The sequence below is a fragment of the Narcine bancroftii genome, chromosome 11 (genome assembly GCF_036971445.1).
Source record: "Narcine bancroftii isolate sNarBan1 chromosome 11, sNarBan1.hap1, whole genome shotgun sequence".
NCBI classification, from domain to species: Eukaryota; Metazoa; Chordata; class Chondrichthyes; order Torpediniformes; family Narcinidae; genus Narcine; species Narcine bancroftii.
This window is the reverse complement of record NC_091479.1, coordinates 101,607,192-101,630,477: the sequence shown is the minus strand read 5'-3', so window position 1 is coordinate 101,630,477 and position 23,286 is coordinate 101,607,192. Positions and strand designations below refer to the sequence as shown.

Genomic DNA, 23,286 nt, shown 5'->3' with positions numbered 1-23,286 from the left:
CATTGGTATTACCTGATACCCATTGCAATGAGAGAGGAGTCCTTTCAGAGTCACTGCATGTCCATAGATTTTCCTCCAGTGCCCCCGCAGCTTCATTACAAAGAGGGATTGAGCTTTTAAGAGTTAAATCGAGTGGGTGATTCGCTAAAAGCAACATCCAGCTCAGGAACAGACCCTTTCACCACCGAGTGTCCCAACCCACTAATTTGCACCAAATCCATCTTTTATTCTCCTTACATTCTCATCAACTCCTACGACCTATTCACCCACTGAGCTGCACACCCTTGATAAGTAGTACAAGTTTACTGTCTCATTGGTGGTGAGGGAGGACCAACACATCCTCCCTCACCATCATTCGGGGCCTCAAACAATCCTTCCAAGTGAAGCAACATTTCACTTGTGAATCTGCAGGAGTCATCTACTGCATCTGGTACCCCCATTGTGATGGTCCCTTTCAGTGAGACTGGAAGTTTGCTTCGTTGAGCACCTTGGCTCTGTCCACTGCAATAGTGTGAATCTCCCAGTGGCCACCCATTTCAATTCCCTGTCCCATTTCCAAGCTGACATGTCTGTCCATGGACTCATGCACTGCCAGAGTGAGACCACCCGTAAATTACAGGAACAACTTCTCCTCTTCTGTCTGGGCACCCTCCAACTAGATGGGATTAACATCCACATCCAGTTTCCATTAAGATACCCCCCTCCTCCCCCAATCTCCAGCTTTTTTCTCCCTCTCCTTTCCTCTAGTTTTGTCTCTCGCTCCTTTTTCCCTCTATCTCCTTTCTCAGAGTCAAAAATCAATTCTCACTTTTCCTCTCTTATCATATCCAATTGACAACTTTTGGCTGTTAGTCTGGACTCTTCCCCATGCCATTCTTCCCCTTTCTCTCGTCTCATTAAACGCCTTCCTGTTCTTTGTTTATACCTTGAAGAAGGGCTCAGGCCTGAAATGTTGGTAATATATCTTTACCATCTAAGGACACTGCAAGACACCAGCTGAGTTCCTCCAGCATTTCTGTATTTTTAACTACAATCACAGCCTCTGCAGATTTCACCACTGTCACATTATACCTGGTGCGGAGTATTATTATTTTCAAAAGATGTGGATTTTTTAAACCAATTGGATGGCATGGTTAGCCCATCACTGTTACACCACCAGCAACTGGGGTTTGAATCCAACATCGTCTGTAAGTTCTCCCCGTGTCTGCGTGGGTTTCCTCCAGGCTCTCTGGTTTCCTCCCACCCTTCAAAATGTAGGTCAATTGGGTGTAATTGAGTGAGTCGAAAGAGTCTGTTACAGTGTGGTATGTCTAATTTAAATGTTGTTAAAGGGTCGACTTCTACAAAACTGCTACACCAGTCAGAATTGCTGTAAATTAGTCTTCAATTTGCGTATCATTAACAAACCAGTTGCATTTCATATTACAAGGCTGAGCATTTTTATTATTTTTAGATAGCAAAGTTAATCTGTAAAATGTTTTATTTATTGATTTCTATTCCTTATAATAGGAAGTCACTGTCAGTACCACTTTCTGAATCAGAGGTTACCTCGGATTGCATAGTGTACTGATGGCCTAATTGCAGTTGGAAAACCTTGGCCATACTAGAGCAAGTCTTGACAAAAATAACATTGTCAAGAAAAGCAGAGAATAAATGTGACAGGCAATCAAGGGTCATTGACCTCTGGAGACAGGTCACTGCAGATGCTGGAATCTGGAGCAACAAATCTGGAGCTGCAGGAACTTAGTGTCAGTGGGAAAATAAAAAAGGTCGACATTGTGGCCCTGAGCCTTTCACCAAGTCAGACTTTAGGCATAACACCAGAGCAAAACACTGCAGAAACACTATGCCTTGAGCAAGCAACAAGAGGTTGGAGGGGCTGGAGGGGTGAGGCAGCATTCACAGAGAGAAATGACCAGTGTCTCGGGTAGGCACCCTTTGACTGTCCATTTCTCTCCCTGGATGCTGCCTGAGTTGCTTCTCTCAGTGAATCTGTGGAATACTCTGGTCAAGGAAGCAGTGGAGGCGATCTCCTTTAATGCATTTAAAGCACAGTTGGACAAATTTATGCACCGTAGGATTATGGAAGATGATTGCAGGTGGAGCTGAGTCCTCAGCCAGATCAGCAAAGATTTTAGTACATGGTGGAGCAGACTCAATGTGTGAGTTAAGAGAACAAGACAGGAGAAGAAACAGGCTATTCAGCCCATCGAGTCTGCCCCACCATTTATTCACCAGCTGATCTATTTTCCCCATTCAGCCCCACTGCCTGACCTTCTCCCTATAACCTTTGATACCCTGGCTAATCAAGAACCTAACAATCTCTCATAAATATTTTCAATGACCTGGCCTCCCCAACTGCCTGTGACAACAAATTCCATATATTTACCACCCTCTGGCTGAAGAAATTGCTTCTCTATTCTAAGCAGACACCATTCAATCCTGAAGTTGTGCCCTCTTGTCCTAGACTCTCCCACCATGTGAAACAACCTTTCTACATCTACTGTGTCCACACCTTTCAATATTCTCCTAAATTCCAATGAGTACAGGCCAAGAGCTGTCAAACGCTCTTCATATGATAAATTTTTAACTTCCAGAATCATCCTTGTGAACCCTCTCCAAAGTCAGCATATCCTTTCTTAAATGAGGGACCCAAAACTGTTCACAATACTCCAAGCGAAGTCTCACCAATGTCTTCTAAAGCGTCATCATTAGAATCTTGGATTCTATTCCTCTTGAAATGAACGCCAGCTCTGCACTTGCCTTCTTCATCACCAACTCAACCTGGAAGTTTACCTTCAGGCTATCCTGCACATGGACTCCCAGGTCCCTTTGCATCTGGATGTTATTAATTTTCTTCCCCATTTAAAAAAAAGTGTCCATTTATTTTTTTCTACCCAAGTGCATGTCCGTCCACTTTCCGACATTATATTTCATTTGCCCATTCACTTTATCTGTCCGAGTCCTTCTGCAGCCTTCCTGTTTCCTCCAACTACCTTTGCAAAAGGTAGGTTGAGGGACAACATCCAGTAGATCGCAGCTAGGTCATTGCACTGCTACTTATGAAACCCTGAGCCAGAATTAGGTTGGACGTGAATATTTTAACATCACGTTCCCAAGAACGTGCAGTATGCTATAGGGGTGAAGATCTGGAGCCTCATCTCTCTGTAACTCAGGCAAGTAGTAGTTTGGATTTCTCGCCAATCCCCTGGGTCAGTTATTTCCAGAGATGGCCTCCTTCTGCTCCTATTTATTATGCTCTTGTGTTCTGAGACTCATTCTGGGAATGCAGCGCAGAACTTTCCTATTTCCATTTGAATGTCCCCAGTAGTTCCTCCAGTTGCAAGCTGTTGACTCAACCAGTTAAAATACCACATCCCCTACATCCTGGCATCTTCCCTTTGCCTTGCACAGGCATGCGACCTCTTATCAGTCCAAAAAGGGTCTCTACTTCAAGTGGAGCAATCTAGAAGGAAACTGATCTTTACAGCTTATAAACACAAATTAGTGGTCTTGGCAGCCTAGGAATGCTTCAATTAACATTCTCGATTGGACAAGAATTCACAGAAACTCTGGAACAATCAAAGAGTGTGAACAAGATTAATTGAGGGATTGCTCCCTATCCTTTGATCAGTCAGAGTTGCACAGCATGGAATAGGCCGTTTGGCCCAACTTGCTCATGCTGACCAAGTTGTCAAAGTTTAAAAGTTCAGATTTATTATCGGAGTACATCCATGTCATCACATATCACCTTTTCCCTGCGAGCCAGGCAGAATTTCTTAATGGTAGTGCACTTTCTACTACACATCTGTAGAGGTTTGGCAAGGTTTTCAATATCATACCAAACCTCCGCAAACTCCTGAGAAAATAGTGGCACTGGGTCCAGGAAAGGTCCTCCGAAATAGTGACTCCTGGGAATTTAAATTCACTCACCCTCTCCACCTCTAATCCCCCAATGATCATTGGATCGTACACCTCCAGTTTTCCCCTCCACCATCAGCTCCTTGGTTCTGGTGACATTGACTGCGAGGTTGTTCTGGGCTAGTCCTGTTTGCCTCTATTTGGGCTATATCCTTAGGAATGCTTCCTGTTCATACATCTGTCCAAGCATCTTTTAAACATGGTAATTCTACCTGCTTCTACAGTTACCTCTGGCAGCCCCAAATACAGACCATCCTCTGAGTGAAAAGGGTATCTCTGAGGTGCTTCCCAAAAATCTCCCCTCCCCATGCCCTCTTGTTCTAGGATAGACTGAGCATTCATAGAAAGATATTGTGCCGATCTACTTCACCCTCACTTTATCCAATTGTGTTGAGTTTACGTGAATATATCCACCTTGGTTTTAAATAGTTTAGAAGCCAAGCCACTGTTACAAAAACATTTGTATATTTACAGAGCTTGATTATCGATATACAGGGACACAAGACTACAGATTCAAGCATTTTCCTGAGAAGACCAAAGTGGGTAAGGCTACTGGCCACAATCCTGTCAACTTTCTACAGGAGCTCCCTAGCTGGATGCAATTTAGTAAGGTTGCTGTAGGGCAGTGGTTCTCAACCATTTTTTTTCCACACTCAGGATGCCATAGGTGCTCTGTGGTTAGTAAGGGATTACTTAAGGTTGTATGTGAGTCGAAAAAAAAATGGTTGAGAACTGCTGTGGAGCATTGGATCAGAGATCAATCCATAGGACCATAAGAGTGACAGAGAGGACTGCTGAGGTCTCCCTTCCCCATCGGCATTATCTCCAGGAATTGTTGTCTGAAGAGGGCTCGTAAAATCAGCAAGAGCACCTATTATCCCTCGCACAGCATCTTTCAGCTGCTCCTATCGGGAAAGAGATAGAGGTGTCAGAGCCAGCTGCACCAGGGCAGTGAGAACGCTGAACAACTGATGAACTATTCATACAAACCCCCTGAGATTTTATTATTGGTTAAGCAATTATTTATTTTTATATATGTCCATATTTCCTGAATATACATTGTTTGTCTAGATGTGTGTTGTATCTGTAAGAATGCTTTTGCATCGAGGTCCAGAACACGCTGTTTCGTCAGGTTGTACTTGTACAATCGGATAATAATGAATTTGATCTGCAGCAAAAAAAAATGCCTGAGCAATTTAGCAGATCAGACATCTATGGAGCGAAATGGTTGGAACGCTTTGGGTCAAAAGCTGATAATGCAAAGCAGCACGTTTAGTGCAATCCTATTTCAGCGCCAGTGACCAGGGTGTGAATCGGTCGCTCTTTGTAAGGACCTTGTACGTTCTCCCCATATCTGCGTGGATTTTCCCCGGGTGCATCAGTTTCCTCCCACGCTCCAAACAAGTCCAGCGGTTAGTAGGATAATTGGTCACATGGGTGTATTTGGGTGGCACGATTACCGTGATAGATCTCTAAATGACAAATTAAATTTAGACTGGCTACGTGACTGGATTAGATAATAATTTCATAGTTTTATATTTAGGAAGGTGTTTAAAAACAAAACAAGTAGCGTCAGCAGTTCGATATCTTTCCATTCTCCTCTCACTTCTACCAGCAACAAAAAATGGCATGTGATGCCTGCTGCCCAGACATTAACCCAAATCATTCACTCATCACTGCAACTGCACTTCCCTTTCCAAACAGCCCCTGTGAATGTACAATCACTCCAAATCCACCAGTGCTCAGCTTTGAAATTCTTACCTCCAGCAGCCATGCTCCCCTTCTCTAATCTTGCTTCAAGTCTGCCCTCTTGCACAGCCTTGATTTACACCACTCTTCATCTGCTAACTTTTCCAAAAATCCTCTCCCAATCCATGCACCTACTGGAAAATCCACTTCTTTAAACAAGATTTTGGCCACTTCCTAAATGAGGTGAAACATGAAAGTCTGCAGTTGCTGTGATTGTAGTGAAAACACAGAAATGCTGGAGGAACTCCGCCGGTCTCACAGCATCTATAGGAGGAAGTGCTCAGGCCCGAACCTTCAGTTATATACCTAACTTCCTATGATCACTGTGAGACCAGTGGAGCTCCTCCCGCATTTTTTATTACACTCACATACCACCTTAAATAATCCCTTACTTACCACAGAGTATCTATCCTATGGCATACAGTTTAATGACATACCAAAGTTTAGTAAGGGATTACTTAGTGGTAATGTGAGTGGAAAGAAAAAGGTTGAAAACCACTGCCTTAGTTTCCAATACAGAAGCACTTACTAATTCTTACTGCAGCTACACAAGACCATTAAATTACCACAAAATAGATAATAAATATTACAAGATCGATGACTACCAGGTATTCACAGTTGCAGTTAGTACTCCATGAAAGTGGAAGATTCATAAGTGCAGAGAGATCTTTTGGTGGTCCTGGAATAGTTTATGGCTAGGTAAAAGTGCAATGCTGGAGAAATTCAGCTGGTCAAACAGTGAACTTTATATACAGAACTAACGTTTTGGGCTTGAGCCCTTCACGAAGGTCGGTCATGTCTCTTTACCTTTGCTATATAAATGTCACTGTTTGATCTGCTGAGTTTCTCCAGCATTGTTTTTTTTTTAAACTTTAATCATGGCATCTGCTTCCATGTTTTACTTCAGTTTATGTATTGGGTTAGGGTAGTACAGGGAGGTTCAAGAGCCTGATTAGATGTTGAGGGATTTTTTTAAAAACTTTTTGGAGCTGGAGGCATTGGACCTCAGGCTTCTGTACCTTCTTCCTGAAGGAAGCAGTGAGATCTCATAAGCATGGTGATGGGGGGGGGGGGGGTGGGAAAAAACACTAATGATGTTGGTTGCCTTCTTGAAGCAGCACATGAAGGACTTGACTAGATTTGTCACTTTCTGCAGCCTTTGGCATTCCTGGGAAGGAGTTTCCAAATCATTCGATAAAGATACATACTTGCATTTCAGGCTTGAACCCTTCATCAAGGTACAATGGTTGTAGAGCTTGAGAGTAGCAGGGATTACAGATGGGGAGCAGTGAAGAGAATCCCACAGAACTCCCATCTGTGGGACTCTTTCACTGCTCCCCCCATCTGCAATCCCTGCAGCTTTTGAGCTGTGACTCGATACCTTAATGGAGGGTTCAAGCCCGAAACATTGGTTATGGATCTTTATCTTTGCTGTATAAAGTATATGGTTTGACCTGCTGTATTTCTCCAGCAATGTGTTCTTACTTCAACCACAGTGTCTGCAGACTTTAGTGTTTTACTCAAATCAGATAATGCTTTGACCCATTGTGCCCAGGAGGTCCTTTGGTACACCATTTAACTGTGGGCACTATACAAATTCTAAACAGCCTATTCATTTTACGATCATTATTAACGTGAGGAAAAAAAGTGGCCAAGGTTTGGATATGGAGCAATATCAATCAGCTGCAAAGGCTGCGGGAGTGCTGCAGGCGAATCCACGGACACTCAACGACTCTGTGGGGACTCTCTTTTGCTTCTCTTTCTCTCGTACTGTAAGGGGCATCAGCCTTAGGGCAACTCTGCCTTAGGGCAGTTAAAGTACATCATATACTTTACATTTTATTAGTGACAATAAAATGAACCTTGACAATTTACTGCCCTTCCCAAATTGCCTTTGACAAAGTGATTGTGTTAGATATCTTAAACTACCGAAGTCCACCTGATTAAAGTAATTCGACAGTGTGGTTGGATAGGGATTTAGACCTCGTCCTAAGAGGAGAACCTGCAGGTGATGGTGTTCCCCATGCCTTTTACTCTCGTCCATCTCGGGCAGAAATCATGTGTTTGGGTGCAGCAGCCCATGCAAATCCCTCAATGCACCAGTGGCAGATGGAGCAGAGTGCTTGTTGAGCTTCTTGCATTGGAACTGCCACAACACAGGCAAATGCAGAGAATTCCTTCACACTTCCAACACCCCTTGCAAGGTGTGAAAGGGTTTTGAGTTGCTTGCTGCAAGACCTTCACACTTTGGCTGCAGTTACCATGAACCTTTGGCACACAGTTCTTTGGACTGTATTTGGACCAAAGGGAACTTCATGGCCATTTCTCTCCAAAGATTGGTAACTGATGTGGAAGTGCCCAATGTAATGTTTAAAGAAGTAGATGCGTGGGTGGGGTGACCATTAGCAGATGAAGAGATGAGGTCAATTGGTGTAAATGAAGGCTGAAGACAAGTCCAGATTTGATTTGTGCTCCGCCATTCTCAACCTTATTTCGGCCACGGGCCCCTTTCCCTGTGAAGCTGTCAAGTTTATTCGGTTTCTTCTGTGCACTCCTACCGACTGCATAAAAAACATGCACGCGAGGTAAAAAAAAGTTTTCACTTAAATCTACTGCGGCCCCAGGGGGAGGGGATGCCTTAAAGCCCCCATTGAGAATGGCTGGGCGAGAGCAGTGTGGTCATGGTAAATCTGAAGATGGTATCAATGAGTTGGTAACTGATGAGAAGGGCTCTTTGATAGCATTGTCAATAAACCGCACCCCCCCCCCCCCCACCATGACATTTCTGATTGAGAATGGACTGATTGGATGGCAATTATCCAGATTAGATTTCTACCATTTTAACATAAAAGCAGGAGATAACGGGACAAATTTCCACATTGGTGTATTGATCCCTAGGCTGGGAACACCACAATAGAAATATCAATGGCAGTTAATTAGACTCCTGTTAGGGGTGGTTAATGCCTGCCATCTTTGTGGTCTGAATGATACTTCCACATAGATGGAAATATCTAGCATTCATTTCAAGTCAAATAGAATTCAAGAGCAGGGATGTGATGTTGAGAGTTGTAATAGTAATAAAACAGTGTCCTATTACATGAAATTCCCTTTTGCCTGCTGCAAGGCAGACAGATTCGCCACTGGCAGCAATTGTCAAAGCGGCTCTTACAGTCAGAGAAAGAGAAGCAAAGGAGTGTCCCCCCACTGTCACTGAGCGTCTGTAGGGTTGCCTCCTCTGCTTTCGCAGCCACACGGAGTCCAGCCAAACCATTGACGACCTGAGCTCCAGACCTGAACCTCTGACACAGTCAGGGATCTTTTGGTGCCCTCAGCACCTCCTCGCATCCTGTTTCCGATACTTGGTAACCTTCCGGCCAGTTCGAGCCAGTCTCCAGCAGACTGGAGCCCGGCGCAAGAATCCCAATAGCAGTCTCCAGCAGCCCACAGCTTTTGTGGGTTCCTCGCCTCGAGTTGCCATCAGCCTGCTGCAGAACCCCCTCACTGGTCCACCTCCCATGGGTCATCTCTTCTGCTTCTTCTCTTTTTTTTGTAATTCTTTATTTATCGCACTATGAACCATATCAACCAATATATTTACAGATGCATCTCTTTAAATATTCATAGTGACATTTTCTCTTTTTTCCCCATCTCTCCCTTCCCCCTTTCCACCTCCCTCCAAAAACAGTATTGAACATATAAAATACAATAAAACAATATCTTTTACAAAAGGAATACAAACAAAAAAGACGCATCATCTACTTATTCACATTAAATCTGATCGTGTTTATCTTCTTATCATATTAGGTGGTGGTGGTCCAAGGCCTGCTCTTTCTGTTATGTTCCATATGTGGTTCCCAGGTTTTTTTCAAATATTGTAACTTTGTCTTTTAAATTATATGTGATTTTTTTTCCCAATGGGATACACTTAAACTTGGATATATATTCCATTAATGTTTATAGTCATATGGTCCAACGTGGCCATCTTATATCTTTATTTTCACTCTTTTCCGCCTCTTCACCACCTCCATCCCTTTTTTCTCCATTACTGTTTTTTAAGTTTTCCTTTTTAATCTCAATATATGACAACGCACTTAAGACATGAAATACCCCAACAATCCCCACAAGCAATAACCCTTTAACCTCAAATGAACCTCCTCTCCTTGGATTGCCCCTGGTGCGCAACCACAACTCCGCTTTCCATTCGGTTTGCGAACTTACTCACAAGCGTCAACCGATTTCGCAGTGACCATTATTCTCCCCCCCCAGAGAACACTATTTTCCTATACACATAACAAAGCTCTCTTTTTTTCCCCTTCTTCCCCATCTTTAAATCTTTGTATATACATTATCTTTACTTAATATTTTTACATATTTTCTTGCCAGTCTTCCTTCTTGTCAATTTTCCTCCTCTCTTCTCCTGTCCTGCAAATGTTCAGCAAATTCTTGGGCTTTCTTTGGTTCCTTTCCCCAAAAATAAATACTTTGACTACTGCTGGATGTCTTAATATAAAGTTATAACCTTTCTTCCATAAGATTATTTTCACCATGTTGAATTCCTTCCTCTTCTTTAAAAGTTCGAAGCTTATATTCGGGTAAAAAATTATCTTTTGTCCCTTATATTCCAATGGCTTATTGTCTTCTCTAACCTTTTTTACCTGCTCCAGTATGTTCTCTCTTGTCGTATATCTTAGAAGTTTTACCAATATGGATCTCAGTTTTTGATGTGGTGGCGGTTTCGGTACTAGTGCTCTGTGCGCCCTTTCGATTTCTATTTCTTCCTGTGAATCTGTTGTCCCCATGGATCTTCGGGATCCATCCTTTTATAAATTCCTTCATATCTGACCCTTCTTTGCCTTCTTTCAGGCCCACTATTTTTATGTTGTTTTGCCTACTGTAGTTTTCCAATACGTCAATTTTTTGTGACAATAAATCATGTCTCTAATTTTTTGTTTCCGCTCTCTTCCAACTTCCCTCTTGAATCATTTATCTCCATTTCTGCAGCAACTTCTCGTTCCTCCACATTTTCTACTCTTTTCCCTATTTCAGTCATGACCAACTCTAAGCTTTTCATTCTGTCTTCAGCTCTTTTCATTTTTCTTAATTGAACTAAATTCTAATGATGGCCATTCTTTTAATGACCTCATCTGTTCTTCAAAAAAGACTATCTAAATTTTGTCCTTCTATTTGACCTTCTTTCCTTTGAAATTCTTGGTCTTCTTCCTCCTCTTCTTCTTCTGTGTCTGTATCTATGTCTGTGTTGTCTTCTTCTCTTCTCTGTATCTTTGTATCTTCATCCTTCTCTGGTGAGCTGCTTCTGTATCCTTGCTGGGCCTCCGGCTGCTGTGTCTCCTGCTGTTGGGCCTCCTGCTGAAGGCTGACCCGCTGCTGGGCCTCCTACCGCAGATTGTCCCCTTGCAGGTCGCCCCGTTGCCGCTCATCCTCTTCCCGCCCTTCATTCTCTTTCTCACCACTCTTCTTCTTTCTTGTTTGCTTCCCCCAGCCGAATGCCCCAATACTGGGCATCTCTCAGCTGGCCGCTCTGCAGATGAGTCCCCCTACCGCTGGTGTTAACCTTTTCTTTTACTTACGCATTGCGCATGCGCACCTCTTCTTGGCTCTGAGAGCCATTTTTGAAATCCGCCAGTCGGGAGGACACCAATCCTCTGGGGACTCACCAACATCGGAGATCGGCCGCTCCTCTCCACGGTGGCTCTCTGCTCCAATGTGCAGGTAAGGCCTTCTTCTTTCTTCTCCAGTGATTTTCCTTCTTCCCTTTTCTCTGTTATTCTTACTTTTTCTCTTTTGGGTGCCATCTTCTGTCTCTTCTCTGTAACTTTAGCTTTCTCTTCCTGTATTTTATGTTTATTGAGCTCTGTTTTTTCAAACTTTTTTTTTCTTTTCTCTGGAGAGGGCTAGTTCCACTCGACCAGCCACTACTCCATCACGTGGCTCCTCCCTTCCGCTTCTTCTCAGATGGGGGTTGGTCTTCCCATCCTCTGGTGCCCTGAGTACTGTGAGTAAAACATGTGGACAGGACAAAGGTGCTTGGTGAAGCGATCTCCCAGCCTTCATCCAGACTCTAAATTTGTGGACAAAGCTAAGGTTTTTACTTGAGTACCATGAACAGTTTTGGGCTCCAAAGTGAAGAAAGGATGTGTTAACATTGGAAATGGTTCAGAGGAGGTTCACGAGGATGAATCTGGGAATGAAAACATTATCAGGTGAGGAATATTTGATGGCTCTTGGTCTGTACTTGTTGGAATTCAGGAGATTGGGGTGGGGGAGGGGATTTTGTTGATACATATTGAATCTTGAAAGGCATGGACAGAGTAGATGTTCCCATGGTGGGCACAAGTTTAGGATTGAAGGGTGTCTGCTTAGAACAGAGATGTAAAGGATTTTCTTTAACCAAAGGACAGCAAATCTGTGGAACTGATAGATGAGGAGGCAAAGTCTTTGGTGTGTTCAAGGCAGAGATTGAGAGGTGCTTGATTAGCCAGGGCATCAAAGTTTATGAGGAGAAGGCTAGGCTGTGGGGCAGAATGGGAAAATGGATTAGGTCATGATTGAATGGTGGGGCAGACATGATGGGCTCATGCAGGGAGGTCCATCTATTAGTATCTTTGAGTTCTGCTTTAATGTAATGGTCATAGTATCAAGCCAGCCTACGAGGATGGTTACCATTAACAACATTTATGAGTCTGGTGACGTCCACAGGTCCAACCATACAAGGATGGGAAAGACAACAGCCAACTTTTGTTGTTGGCATTTGGTTAACTTGATAGTGTAGGATGAATAAAAGAATCTTCAAATATTACAGCTCATATTGACCATGATCGAAAACACTGCCCTGTTTGAACACAGAAGTAGAAGCAGGAGGAGACCAATCAGCCTTCATGCTTGCTACATCACTCACTAAGATCTCTGGCTGATTGTTTACACTGGGCTCAATTCCCTGCATTAATCCCAGATTCTCTGAACATTGGGAACGTGTCCCAATCTGTCACAGACTCAGTTCTACAGTTTAGAATCAGGTCCTTCAGACCAACTTGTCTATGCCCACCAACATGCTGACCCGAGCTAACACCATGTGCCTGTGTTTGGCTTTTATCCCTCTAAACCAGTGGTTCACAACCCTTCTTTCCCCCCCACAGCCCCCCCCAACTCATATTCCACTTTAAGTAATCCTATGCCATAGGTGCTCTGTGGTTAGTAAGGGATTACTTGAGGTAGTATGAGTGTAAAAAAAAAGTTGAGAGCCACTGCTCTAAACCTTTCCTATCGATATACCTGTCTAAATATCTTTTAAACATTGGAATTGTTTCTAGTTCTACCACTTCCTTTGGCATCTGATTCCACATACCCCAAAACTATCCTCTTCAACCCATGCAGCCCACTTTTAGATTCGTCCACCCCCCCCCCTCATGAGTTACCACAGTAACTCCTATAGTCCAAGGAGAAAAATAAACTTTTTTTAAAAAAGCAAAAGTATACAGGCTGAGGGAGGCCCTTCCAGATCATGAAACCCGTGCCACCCCAGAATCGAACTCAAGTCTGTGATAGCGTTGTGCAATTCCACGAACCGTGCTGCCCTCAAACAAAATCTTCCCGGTAATGCGGTTACCAGAATGGACCCAATATTCCAGATGGGTTCAATATACCAAATGATTCACCACCATCTGGATGGGGGATGGGGGGGGGGGGTGATGGGGAACCCCTCATTCGTCCTGAATGGAGACTCCCCTTTTTGGGTGGGGAAACTATGATCCTTAGTCCTTGACACGCCAGCCAGGGGAATCACCGACATCCGCCTTTCTAAAATCCGTAAACAATTCGTACAGATGTAATTCACATTTTTGAGGGAATAAGTCTATACGCCGCGAACTCTAGAACTGGACTCTTCCGAGATTGTTTTTCACTTTATTTAAAAAAAATCCCATTAGAGCCACTTGCTGAAGTTTACTTAAAATGAAATACAAATTAATCCAGTCTGCAAATATCCGATCCAGCAGATGAGTTACAAACTCTTTTCGGGGGGACGAACAGTCCCTGCCTGCAAGTGTTGCCCTTCTGCCACGTTACACTTTTACTCCACATTCCAAATAAACAGAAATAGCTATTCTCCAATAAGCTGCAGAATCTGTTCGCGAGATACAAAACGTGCTCGTTTCACATTTGCGTTTTGTCGGTCCATAAATGAAGGGGTGGGGGGGGGGGGGGGGGAGAGAGAAAATTCTCTGTGAATTCTGCGCGTTCTCCTTGCCCCCTTTTGCAATCCAGAAATTAAGGTTAAAACATGAAATTAATCGACAATTCTGCACGATTCTTACCTAATAAAAGCCGGAAAGGTGGGGAAGGGGGGGGGGGGTTGTTGGAGAAACACACAACGCTTGTAGATGAAGCCAACACGGAAATGCTAACCTGCTTAATTGGCCGGTCTATCTCTCCCTCTGGGACCCAATCCAAGGGGGCAGGGGCAGGGGGCAGGGGGCAGGGGGCAGGGGGCAGGGGCCAGGGGGCAGGGGGCAGGGGCCAGGGGCCAGGGGGCAGGGGGCAGGGGCAGAGGGCAGGGGGCAGGGGGCTGGGACCCCCAGTACCCGGCTCCCTGGCAAGGCGCCACAGATTTACTCACATTTGCCTCCTTCATAAGGAATCTGGGTGATTTCCTTCTCTCTCCTTCACAAAGATCCAGTTAGCTGAATTCCGACAGTTGCCGTGGCATGTTGTCCTGGACGGGTGTTCAGTGACATGGATCTCGGGGGTTCACTGTCAACGCTCTCCACCCCTGAAGGGGGTAAAATACATAGGGATATATTCTTTTTTCAAAAAGGTCTGCCTCCTTGCGCAGAGTGAAAGCAGACACGCCTTATTTTAAAAAATGTTTGGCAGAGGAATGACACAGACTTGCAGTGAGAGGGAGAAAACGAGAGCGAGCGAGAAGCACATGAGACACGAATGCTTCCATCCAACCGTTCTACCTCGCTCTTTACCGGCAGTGAGCCTCGACACGCTGCTGGGACCGCCCAGGTAAGAAGCAGCAGGCAGCCAATCTCCTGGACGTCTCTCATGCGCGGCAGCTCGCAGTTGTTGACTCATTGTTGATGACTCTTTGGACTTTGAAACTTGAGTCATGGTGGGTCTTCAATGACGGGTCGAGTCGGAATGGTGAAAAGTCTGCAGACCCCGCGGTGGAAGGAAAAACACGGCGCTGGAGAAACTCAGCAGGTCAAACAGTGGACTTGATACAGAACCAACGCTTCGACTTGAGCCCTTCAAGCTAAGAATGATCAGGGATCATAAGATTTTTAAGAAACTCTCCAATAAAGGAGAGAACCATAGAACATGACAGAACAGAAACAGGCCCTTCAGCCCTTCTAGTCCCACTGATCTGCACCCAGTTCATAGCCCTCCTATCTATGTACCTGTCCAAATTCTTATTAAATGTTAAAATTGAGCCCACATTTACTCCATCTCCTTTGGCTGGAGGAAGTGCGGGACTTGCACTCAGACCTCCTCCCACACCACTCTTCGGGCGCCCCAAAGTCCTTTCCAGTGAAGCAATATTTCACTTGTGCATCAGTGGGAGTTATCGACTGCAGCCCTTTGTGTCCTTCTCTTCATCGGAGAGACTGGGCACAGACTGGGAGATTCCTTCGCCGAGTCCCTTGGCTTGGTCTGCAACAGTGGCAGGGATCTTCCAGTGGCCAACCATTTCAATCCCATGCCCCACTTCCATCCTCACATGACTGTCATGGCCTCATGTACTATCCCACCAAGACCACCTGTAAAATTGGAGGAACAGCACTTGATTTTCTGACAAACACTCTCCAACTGGATGGCGAGTTTCTCAGGTTTCTGCTTGCTACTCTCCATCCTCCCTTTCCTCTTGTCTTCCTTCCTCCAGCTTCTTCCTTCTCCATTCAGAGACATCCCTCCTCCCCCTGTTTGCTGGTGTGCCCTCCCTCCCTTACCCACCTATGACCTGTGGGACTGTGCTCCACCCCCTACCATCTTGTTTAGGCACCTGTCTACATTTTGTCTTTACCTTGATGAAGGGCTCAAGCTTGAAATGTCGGTTATCTACCTTTACCTTTGCTATATAAAGTACATGGTTTCTCCATCATCGTATTTTTACTTCAACCATGGTATCTGCAGACTTTCGTGCTTTACTTTACTACTTCAGCTTCAGGTTCTTGGCTTCTGGAACAATTTTCTGCTCTTGCTATATTGAACTAGTGTGTATCGTTGGAGTGCAGAGGACATTCACTAGGATGGGGCCTAATTGTCAGGAGAGATTACATAGTCTGAGCATTTTTCCCCCAAAGCAACAGAGGCTGAGGGTTGACCTGAATGAGATATATAAAATTCTGAAGGGTTAGATGGACTGGTCAGAATTTTTATCCCATGGTCTAAGTACATACATGACATCACCTATGACCCTGAGATTCTTTTTTCCTGTGGGCCAGACAGAATTTCCACTTACCGGTAGTGCAAAAAGAACTGTACTCAAGAAAAGTTATGGATACAATAGAGTGAAATGTAAACAAAGAATGAAATGTAAGCAAACTGACTGTGCAATATAGAGCAAAAAATATTCAGTAATAAATAATGGGCTGAATAAGAATCCTAAAATGAATCCCTGATGGAGTTTGTTGTTGAGGAGTCCTGATGGTGGAGAGGGAGCGGCTGTTCCTGAACCTGGTGGGGTGAGTCTTGTGGCACCGATACCTTTTTCTTGATGGCAGCAGCGAGAACAGAGGGGGGTCCTAGATTTCGGTTGAGGAAAATGCTGAATGATTTGGAGGGGTCACACTTAACAATATCTGTTTTGATAAAATCTTTAAAGACTTGGTCTTTATTCCTCCAAACCCCTCTTACACATAAATCTCTCCAGAACATCTTTTGAATGTTGTTATTTGATCCTTGACTGTGTGTGTGTCTACGTGTCTTCCACTGAGGACCGGAGAACGCTGTTTCATTGGGTTGTGCTTGTACAATCAGATGACAATAAACTTGACTTGACTTTCCTCCGGCAGGTCATTCCAGATACAGACACATCGCTGCATGAAAAAAAAATCCTCCCAGGTCTCTCCGAAATTGTTCTCCTCTCATCTTGAACCTATGCCCCCTAATTCTACCATGATCTACTCTGGGGAAAAGACCATGAGCATTCCCTGTATCCATGCCCCTCTATAAGGTCATCCCTCAGCCTCCTTCACTCTGGCAAACAATGACCCAACCTATCAACCTGTCCCTATAACTCAAGCCCTCAAGTCCCAGCAGCGTCCTGGTGAATCTCCTCTGCATCCCTTACAATTTATTGATGTCCTTCCTATTGCTGGGGACCTGAATTGCACACAATACTCCAAGTGTGGTCTCACAAATGCCTTGTAGAACCATATTTAACATTCAAAACCCTACTCAATAAAAGCCAGCATGCTAAATAAACACATTGTTAACCGCCTTATCTGCTTCTGATAACATCAGTGAAGGATGTTTGTCCAGATGCTCATCTCATGACGAGCCAAATGAAATCAGAACTTTGGGGTAAACTCATGACCAATGAAATTTTGGGAATGGTACAAAATACGCCTGATTCACCCCCGCAGGTGAGGAAATCTGCCGTTTTCACCTGGGTGGGCCTGAATATGACTACAGTCCTCCTTAACTTCCGACTCACTGCCGGGTAATTAAGGAAGGGCAATAGATGCTGATGTTGCCAGCGACATTCCCCGGAAGGAACAAAACATTTTCTCCATATCTCCTCACATCTAATCTTCAAAAACTATTGATCATCATGAGATTGATTTTATTTCTTCGATCATTCACAGGAATGTGACAGCCATTTTCAAGACTGGTGTTCACTGCCTATCCCTTTATTGAAAGAGTTTGGTTCGGTGCGGACTAGAAGGGCCTAATGGCCTGTTTCCGTGCTGTAATTGTTGTTATGTTATTATGAGAGTACCAAACTCCGTTGATAAATATAGCAGGGAAACAGATCCTTCAGCCTTTTGAATCTGACCTCAACCACCCATATTAGAATGTAGAACATTTCAGCCCAGTACAGGCACTTCAGCCCACAATGTGACGACACTGTGGTCACTAGTCTCTAGGGTCATCTCCTCAATTTCTCCTTCCCAACGGAGGCATTCTCCCCATTTCTTGTGCCCTCCTGCTCAAAGGAGTCTACAACCCTCGAAGCCGCTGCCGAGTATCGGCGCTGCCACTTGGGCAGAGACCTCTGTGGTTAAAGGATTTTAAGTAAAAACAGCATTTGCTCCTTTTTTTAGACATACAGTATGGTGAAAAAAATACACATTTTGGCCCAAGAAACCATGCCGTCCAATCTACACCCAATTAACCTACACCCTTGGGTCATTTTGAACAGTGGGAGGAAACTGGAGTTCCTGGGGGAAATCCACACAGACACATGGAGAACGTACAAACTCCTTACAGGCAATGCAGGTTCGAACCCTGGTCCCAATCGCTGGTGCTGTAAATATGTTGCACTAACCACTACACCAACTGTGCTGCTCAGCGTAAAGCCTGCATGGAGCCATTGGCATGAGGACCAATGGTGGTTGAAGCCCTTGAAGCAGCGCCACGTTTCCACTCTCCTGGATCCTCCAGCAGCAGTGCTGCCATTACAACATCTCAGGTAGCACCACCATTGTAAAATTCTCTCTGTGACCATGTGGGTTTCCTCTGGGGTTCCTCTCACTCAGTGGTTGCAGGTCAATTGGGTTTAATTGGGCGGCATGTGCTCATGGGCGGAAAGGGGCTCTTACCGTGCTGTACATCTGTACGTCTAAATTTGTACGTCTTGTGCATCTCAGATGTAGATAATTGGCTGCTGTAAATTGCCTTTAGTGTTTAGCTGAGCAAGAGAATCTGGGAGAGTGGATGGGAATGTGGGAAGGATATAAAATGGGATTTATGTAGGATTGGTGAAATGGGCAGTGCATTCTGGATGAACCAAATGGCCTCTTTCCTTGCTGTTTCTCTCTTGAGGCTATGATGATTCAAGTTTTTTGTCTGGACCATTTAAAAATATTGTGTATGCTCTGCCTCCACCACCCCTCGGGCAGTGGGTCCCAGATTCAATCAGCATCTGAGTGAGATTATCCCTCCTCAGAACCCCGCATAAAGGCTTACATTTACTCTAAAGCACTGGTTTCCAAACTTTTTCTTTCCCCTAACACATACCACCTATGGCATAGGAACTCTGTGGTTAGTAAGGGATTACTTAAGGTGGCATGTGAGTGAAAACCACTGCTCTAAACTGATGCCCTCAAGTTTTAGGTCTCTCTGCGATGCAGAAAAATGTTCTGGTCTCTCTGTTGTTTGTAATTTTCTATACCCCACATCAGTTCTCCCCGCAACCCCATTCGCCACGAGGAAAATGGGCTATCCAGTATCTCCTTATAATTGTAAAAACACAGAAATGCTGGAGGATCCCAGCAGGTCTCGTAGTGACCATAGGAGGTAAAGGTCTATCACCGATGTTTTGGGCTTGAGCCCTGCTGCAAGACCTGCTGAGATCCTCCAGCATTTCTATAATCATAGCGTATGCAGACTTTTGTGTTTCTCCCCTTATCACTGAACCACTCCATCCCCAGAGCCACACTGATGAATCTCCATTGCATCATTGCTGGCATAATCTCCTCCTTATTCTGAGATATCTCAAATCATGTTAAATTGCATTCTTAGGAGAAAGAAGAGCAGATAATTTCAGTCAGATAAAGGCTGCTGTTAACCAATGATAAATTTTGCATTGATTTTTATGAGCTCCCTTGACTCTTTAAATGAGTGATTATGAGACTTCAATGACCGACGCCTAATCAACTCCACCAAACTTTGCCCTGGATGTGAATGCCTGAAAGAAGCAAACACTGAAGTATTCTCATCTATAAATAAAATGAGGATGTAAGAGCTCAGTGAAAACGCAGAAATGCTGGAGGAACTCAGCATTTGCTGTTTTTACTTAAAATCCTTTAACCACAGAGGTCTCTGCCCAAGTGGCAGCGCCGATACTCGGCAGCGGATTCGAGGGTTGTAGACTCTTTTGAGCAGCAGGGCACAAGAAATGGGGAGAATGCCTCCGTTGGGAAGGAGAAATTGAGGAGATGACCCTAGAGACTAGTGACCACAGTGTCGTCACATTGTGGGCTGAAGTGCCTGTACTGGGCTGAAATGTTCTACATTCTAATATGGGTGGTTGAGGTCAGATTCAAAAGGCTGAAGGATCTGTTTCCCTGCTATATTAGGAGGTAAAGATAAATAACTGAGCTTGAGCCCTTTGAGTCAAGGTATCTTCAAACATGCAGTGGTGCCCTCTTGTCCTTGACTTTGCTACTATGGGAAACAATTTTGCCCTATCTACTCTGTCCAGGCTTTTCAATATTCAAAATGCTCCTCATTCTTCTGAACTCCAAGTAGAACAGTGCAAAAGCCGACAAACATTTCTCGTATGATAATCCCTTCATTCCAGGAATCAGTGTTGTAAATCCCCTCTGAAGCATCTCCAATGCAAGCACATCCTTTCTGAAATAAGGAGACCAAAACTGTACCTTGTACGCCAATTGAAGCCTCGCCTGTGCTTTATGAAGCCTCAACATCGCATCCCTAATCCTTTCATCTGTGGATGAATAGAACACAGAAGAACTTGAGAAGCAAGAACTGCAGATGTGGGAATCCTGAGGCTGGAGTGACTCAGCAGGTCCTGTATCATCCACCAAGAGAAATGGACAACTGTCACGATAAACAACCATTTTGAATGACCATTTTTCTCCCAGGATGCTGTTATTCGGAAGATCACCTGACCTCTCTGACAGGAAACCAGTTGGTAGTCACCTCACCTGCCTATCAAAATTAGATCCACCCACCGGTGAAGCTGCCACGCAATTGGTTCTTGCAGATCACATAGGCATACTTGGACTGGCCCCTCGAGCCGGCTGCAGTATAAAGCAGATTTCCCCTTGGGACGAACCTTTGCTGCATTCCAGGTTGTGAGCCAGAGGGGAGGCTGGAAAACCAAATGAAGGTGTGTGCCGGTAAAGGGAGGGGCCTGTTGTAGTGCATACCCGAGAGAGACTATAACATATCACTCGTTGTTGTTAATTGTATCTCTTACTGTATCTACGTGTGTAATAGTTCATACTGTGTAAAAGGTGATCCCCTATTTCTGGCCCAAAAGTCTGGTAATTTCCATTTATTGCATGTTAAAGTCAAACTCCCCCCCCCTCCCACCCCCTCATTTTTGGCTGCAGCCACCCATCTGAGCTTCTGACACTCCGACCACTGCCTCTGACAAAGTTCTAGCTACCTGCCTTCTGGAGCTCCCGATGCCCAACCACAGACTCTTGCCCAGGCAACCCGCCCTCTGGAGCTCCCAACACCCGATGCGGACTCTTGCCTAAGCACTGGTCGCCCTCCCATCTGTGCTCCCGATGCCCCGAATGCGGACTTACCACCCAGTCCCTCCCACTCATCTGAGTTCCCAATGCCCTGAACACAGACTTACCACACAGTCCTGGCCACCCGCCTGCCAATCTAAGCTCCAGACACCTCAAATGATGCAGGCACTTACCGCAGTCAAAAATAGTATACGTGTAATAGTCAAATTTGACCCTAAAATTTGGTCTACAAAATTTGACTATTACACAATAGTAAATTGATGTGCCATGCCTGCAAATGAGAGAGGGATGGTGGATTTCCTTTGTTTAACCCTCACTTGTATATCCATGGTCTCATGCACTGTCAACCTGACACCACCTGCAAATTGTAGGAACAACACCTCGTCTTCTGTCTGGGTACCTCCAAATGGATGGCATTAACATCAACTTCTCCAGCTTCCATTAGCATCCCTTCCCTAAGTCTCCTTTCCTCCATCTCTCTCTCTCTCTTTCTCTCTCCCTCTCTCTCTCTCTCTCTCTCTCTCTCTCTCTCTCTCTCTCTTCCCTTTTCCCTCTGTCACCTTACCCCAGCTCTGTATTCACAGAGCCAAACCCCACTCCCCCACCAATCGATTCTCACCTCTCCTCTCTCCTGGCCTCCTCTCCATATTCAAATAACATCTTTTGTCTGCTGGTCTGTTTTCCTCCTCCACCATTTCTTTAATTCAGACGCCAGCCTGAAGGTAATTGAAACGTCGGTAATAAATCTTTACCTCCTATGGAAATTGCGAGACCTGCTGAGTTCCTCCAGCATTTCTGTGCAGACACAATCACAGTGTCTGCAGACTTTCGTGTTTCACCAACATAAACCGAACACAGGCTTTACGTTCACACTGAGGTGGCTAATTCAATGATATATTGTGCTCAATGTGCCACGACATTCAAAAATATTTCCCAATTGATGTACATCTCAATTAAATCAAACACCACACCAAAACAGGTATTTTATTTTTAAAAAATTTTATATTTAAAAATACTGCACAGTAACAGGTCATTTTGGCTCATGAGCCCATGCCACCCAATTACCCTACAACCCCAGTATGTTTCAAATGGTGGGAGGAAACCAGAGCCTCCAGGGAAAACCCACACAGACATGGGGAGAACGTACAAGCTCCTTACAGACAGTGTGGGTTTGAATCCTGGTCCCATTTGCTGGCACTGTAAAAGCGTAGTGCTAACTGCTACGCCAACTGTGCTGTTTAATTTCTTGGCTGCCTTACTTCCCAGGGCTGCCTATTTTTATAAAGTCATTTCCTGCCACAACAAGAGCAAATATATTGCAAGACAATACAATTAGTCCAAACTCAGAAGCACAAACAATGTTATATCAGAATCATATATACTGCTGGACAAAAGGCTGATCTTGTTGGAGATTTAACTTGATACCCTGCCTTAGTCAAGGTGGGATATCTTCTAAAAACAGCTTTGAGAAGAGGAAATCATAAAACAAAAGAGTGTGAGTAATAAATTGAGCTGAGAATGCAGGAGAAACGCTCATCCCCTGGGAATGTGGAATTGTTACCACGAGGAATGATTAGGCTGTGGACCAGTGGTGTATTTGAGAAGCAAGATAAATGAAGAACAATAAGGATTTTATATGGGCTGTGGTGAAGAGGGAAGATGGGACTTTTGGGGATCATTGGGCCAGCAAACTGAATGTCCTCTATTTTCACTTTAAAAACTTTTTCACCCCTTCCAATCGATAGTAGACCTAAGCTCAGTTCCTCCTCTGGAATTTTCTGTCCTTACTCTTCTCAATCTTTTCGACCGCGCTGTCTGTAAGTTATTTGTATGTTCTCCCCATGTCTGTGTGGGTTTCCTCTGGGGGCTCTGGTTTCCTCCCACCCTCCAAAACCTACAGAGGATTGGGTGTAATTGGGCAGCATGGGCATGTGGGACGAAAGGGCCTGTTACCGTGCAGTATGTCTAAAATTTTAAATTTTAAATTTAAAAAAAGATGGAAAAAATAACCAAAGCAACTTTGCCAATGGCCACCAAGTCATCATGGAAACCTCCAAGGGGACCTCAATAACCTATACTCAGAGACCTGGGAGATACAAGCAGAAGACGGTATAGTCGAAGGATACAAAATGATGAAGTATTTTGGCAGGAGTAAATGTGAAGGGATGGGAACCAGAGGGGACAATTGGCAGAAGAATTG

The 23,286-nt window shown here is 44.5% G+C and overlaps 1 protein-coding gene across 4 annotated transcripts in view; it reads right to left on the bottom strand.

The window, feature by feature from the left end:
• The window catches only part of kitlga (kit ligand a), a 113,675-nt gene extending 98,924 nt beyond the window's left edge, over window positions 1-14,751 (bottom strand). For 3 of the 4 annotated variants that reach the window (XM_069904303.1, XM_069904305.1, XM_069904306.1), the window contains exon 1: window positions 14,303-14,751. In XM_069904303.1, the coding sequence (XP_069760404.1) occupies window positions 14,303-14,317 (15 nt within the window). In that variant the 5' untranslated portion in view covers window positions 14,318-14,751. The remainder of the gene's footprint in view (window positions 1-14,302) is intronic. The other variant, XM_069904302.1, reaches the window with a different exon arrangement.
• Window positions 14,752-23,286: the final 8,535 nt, after the last annotated feature.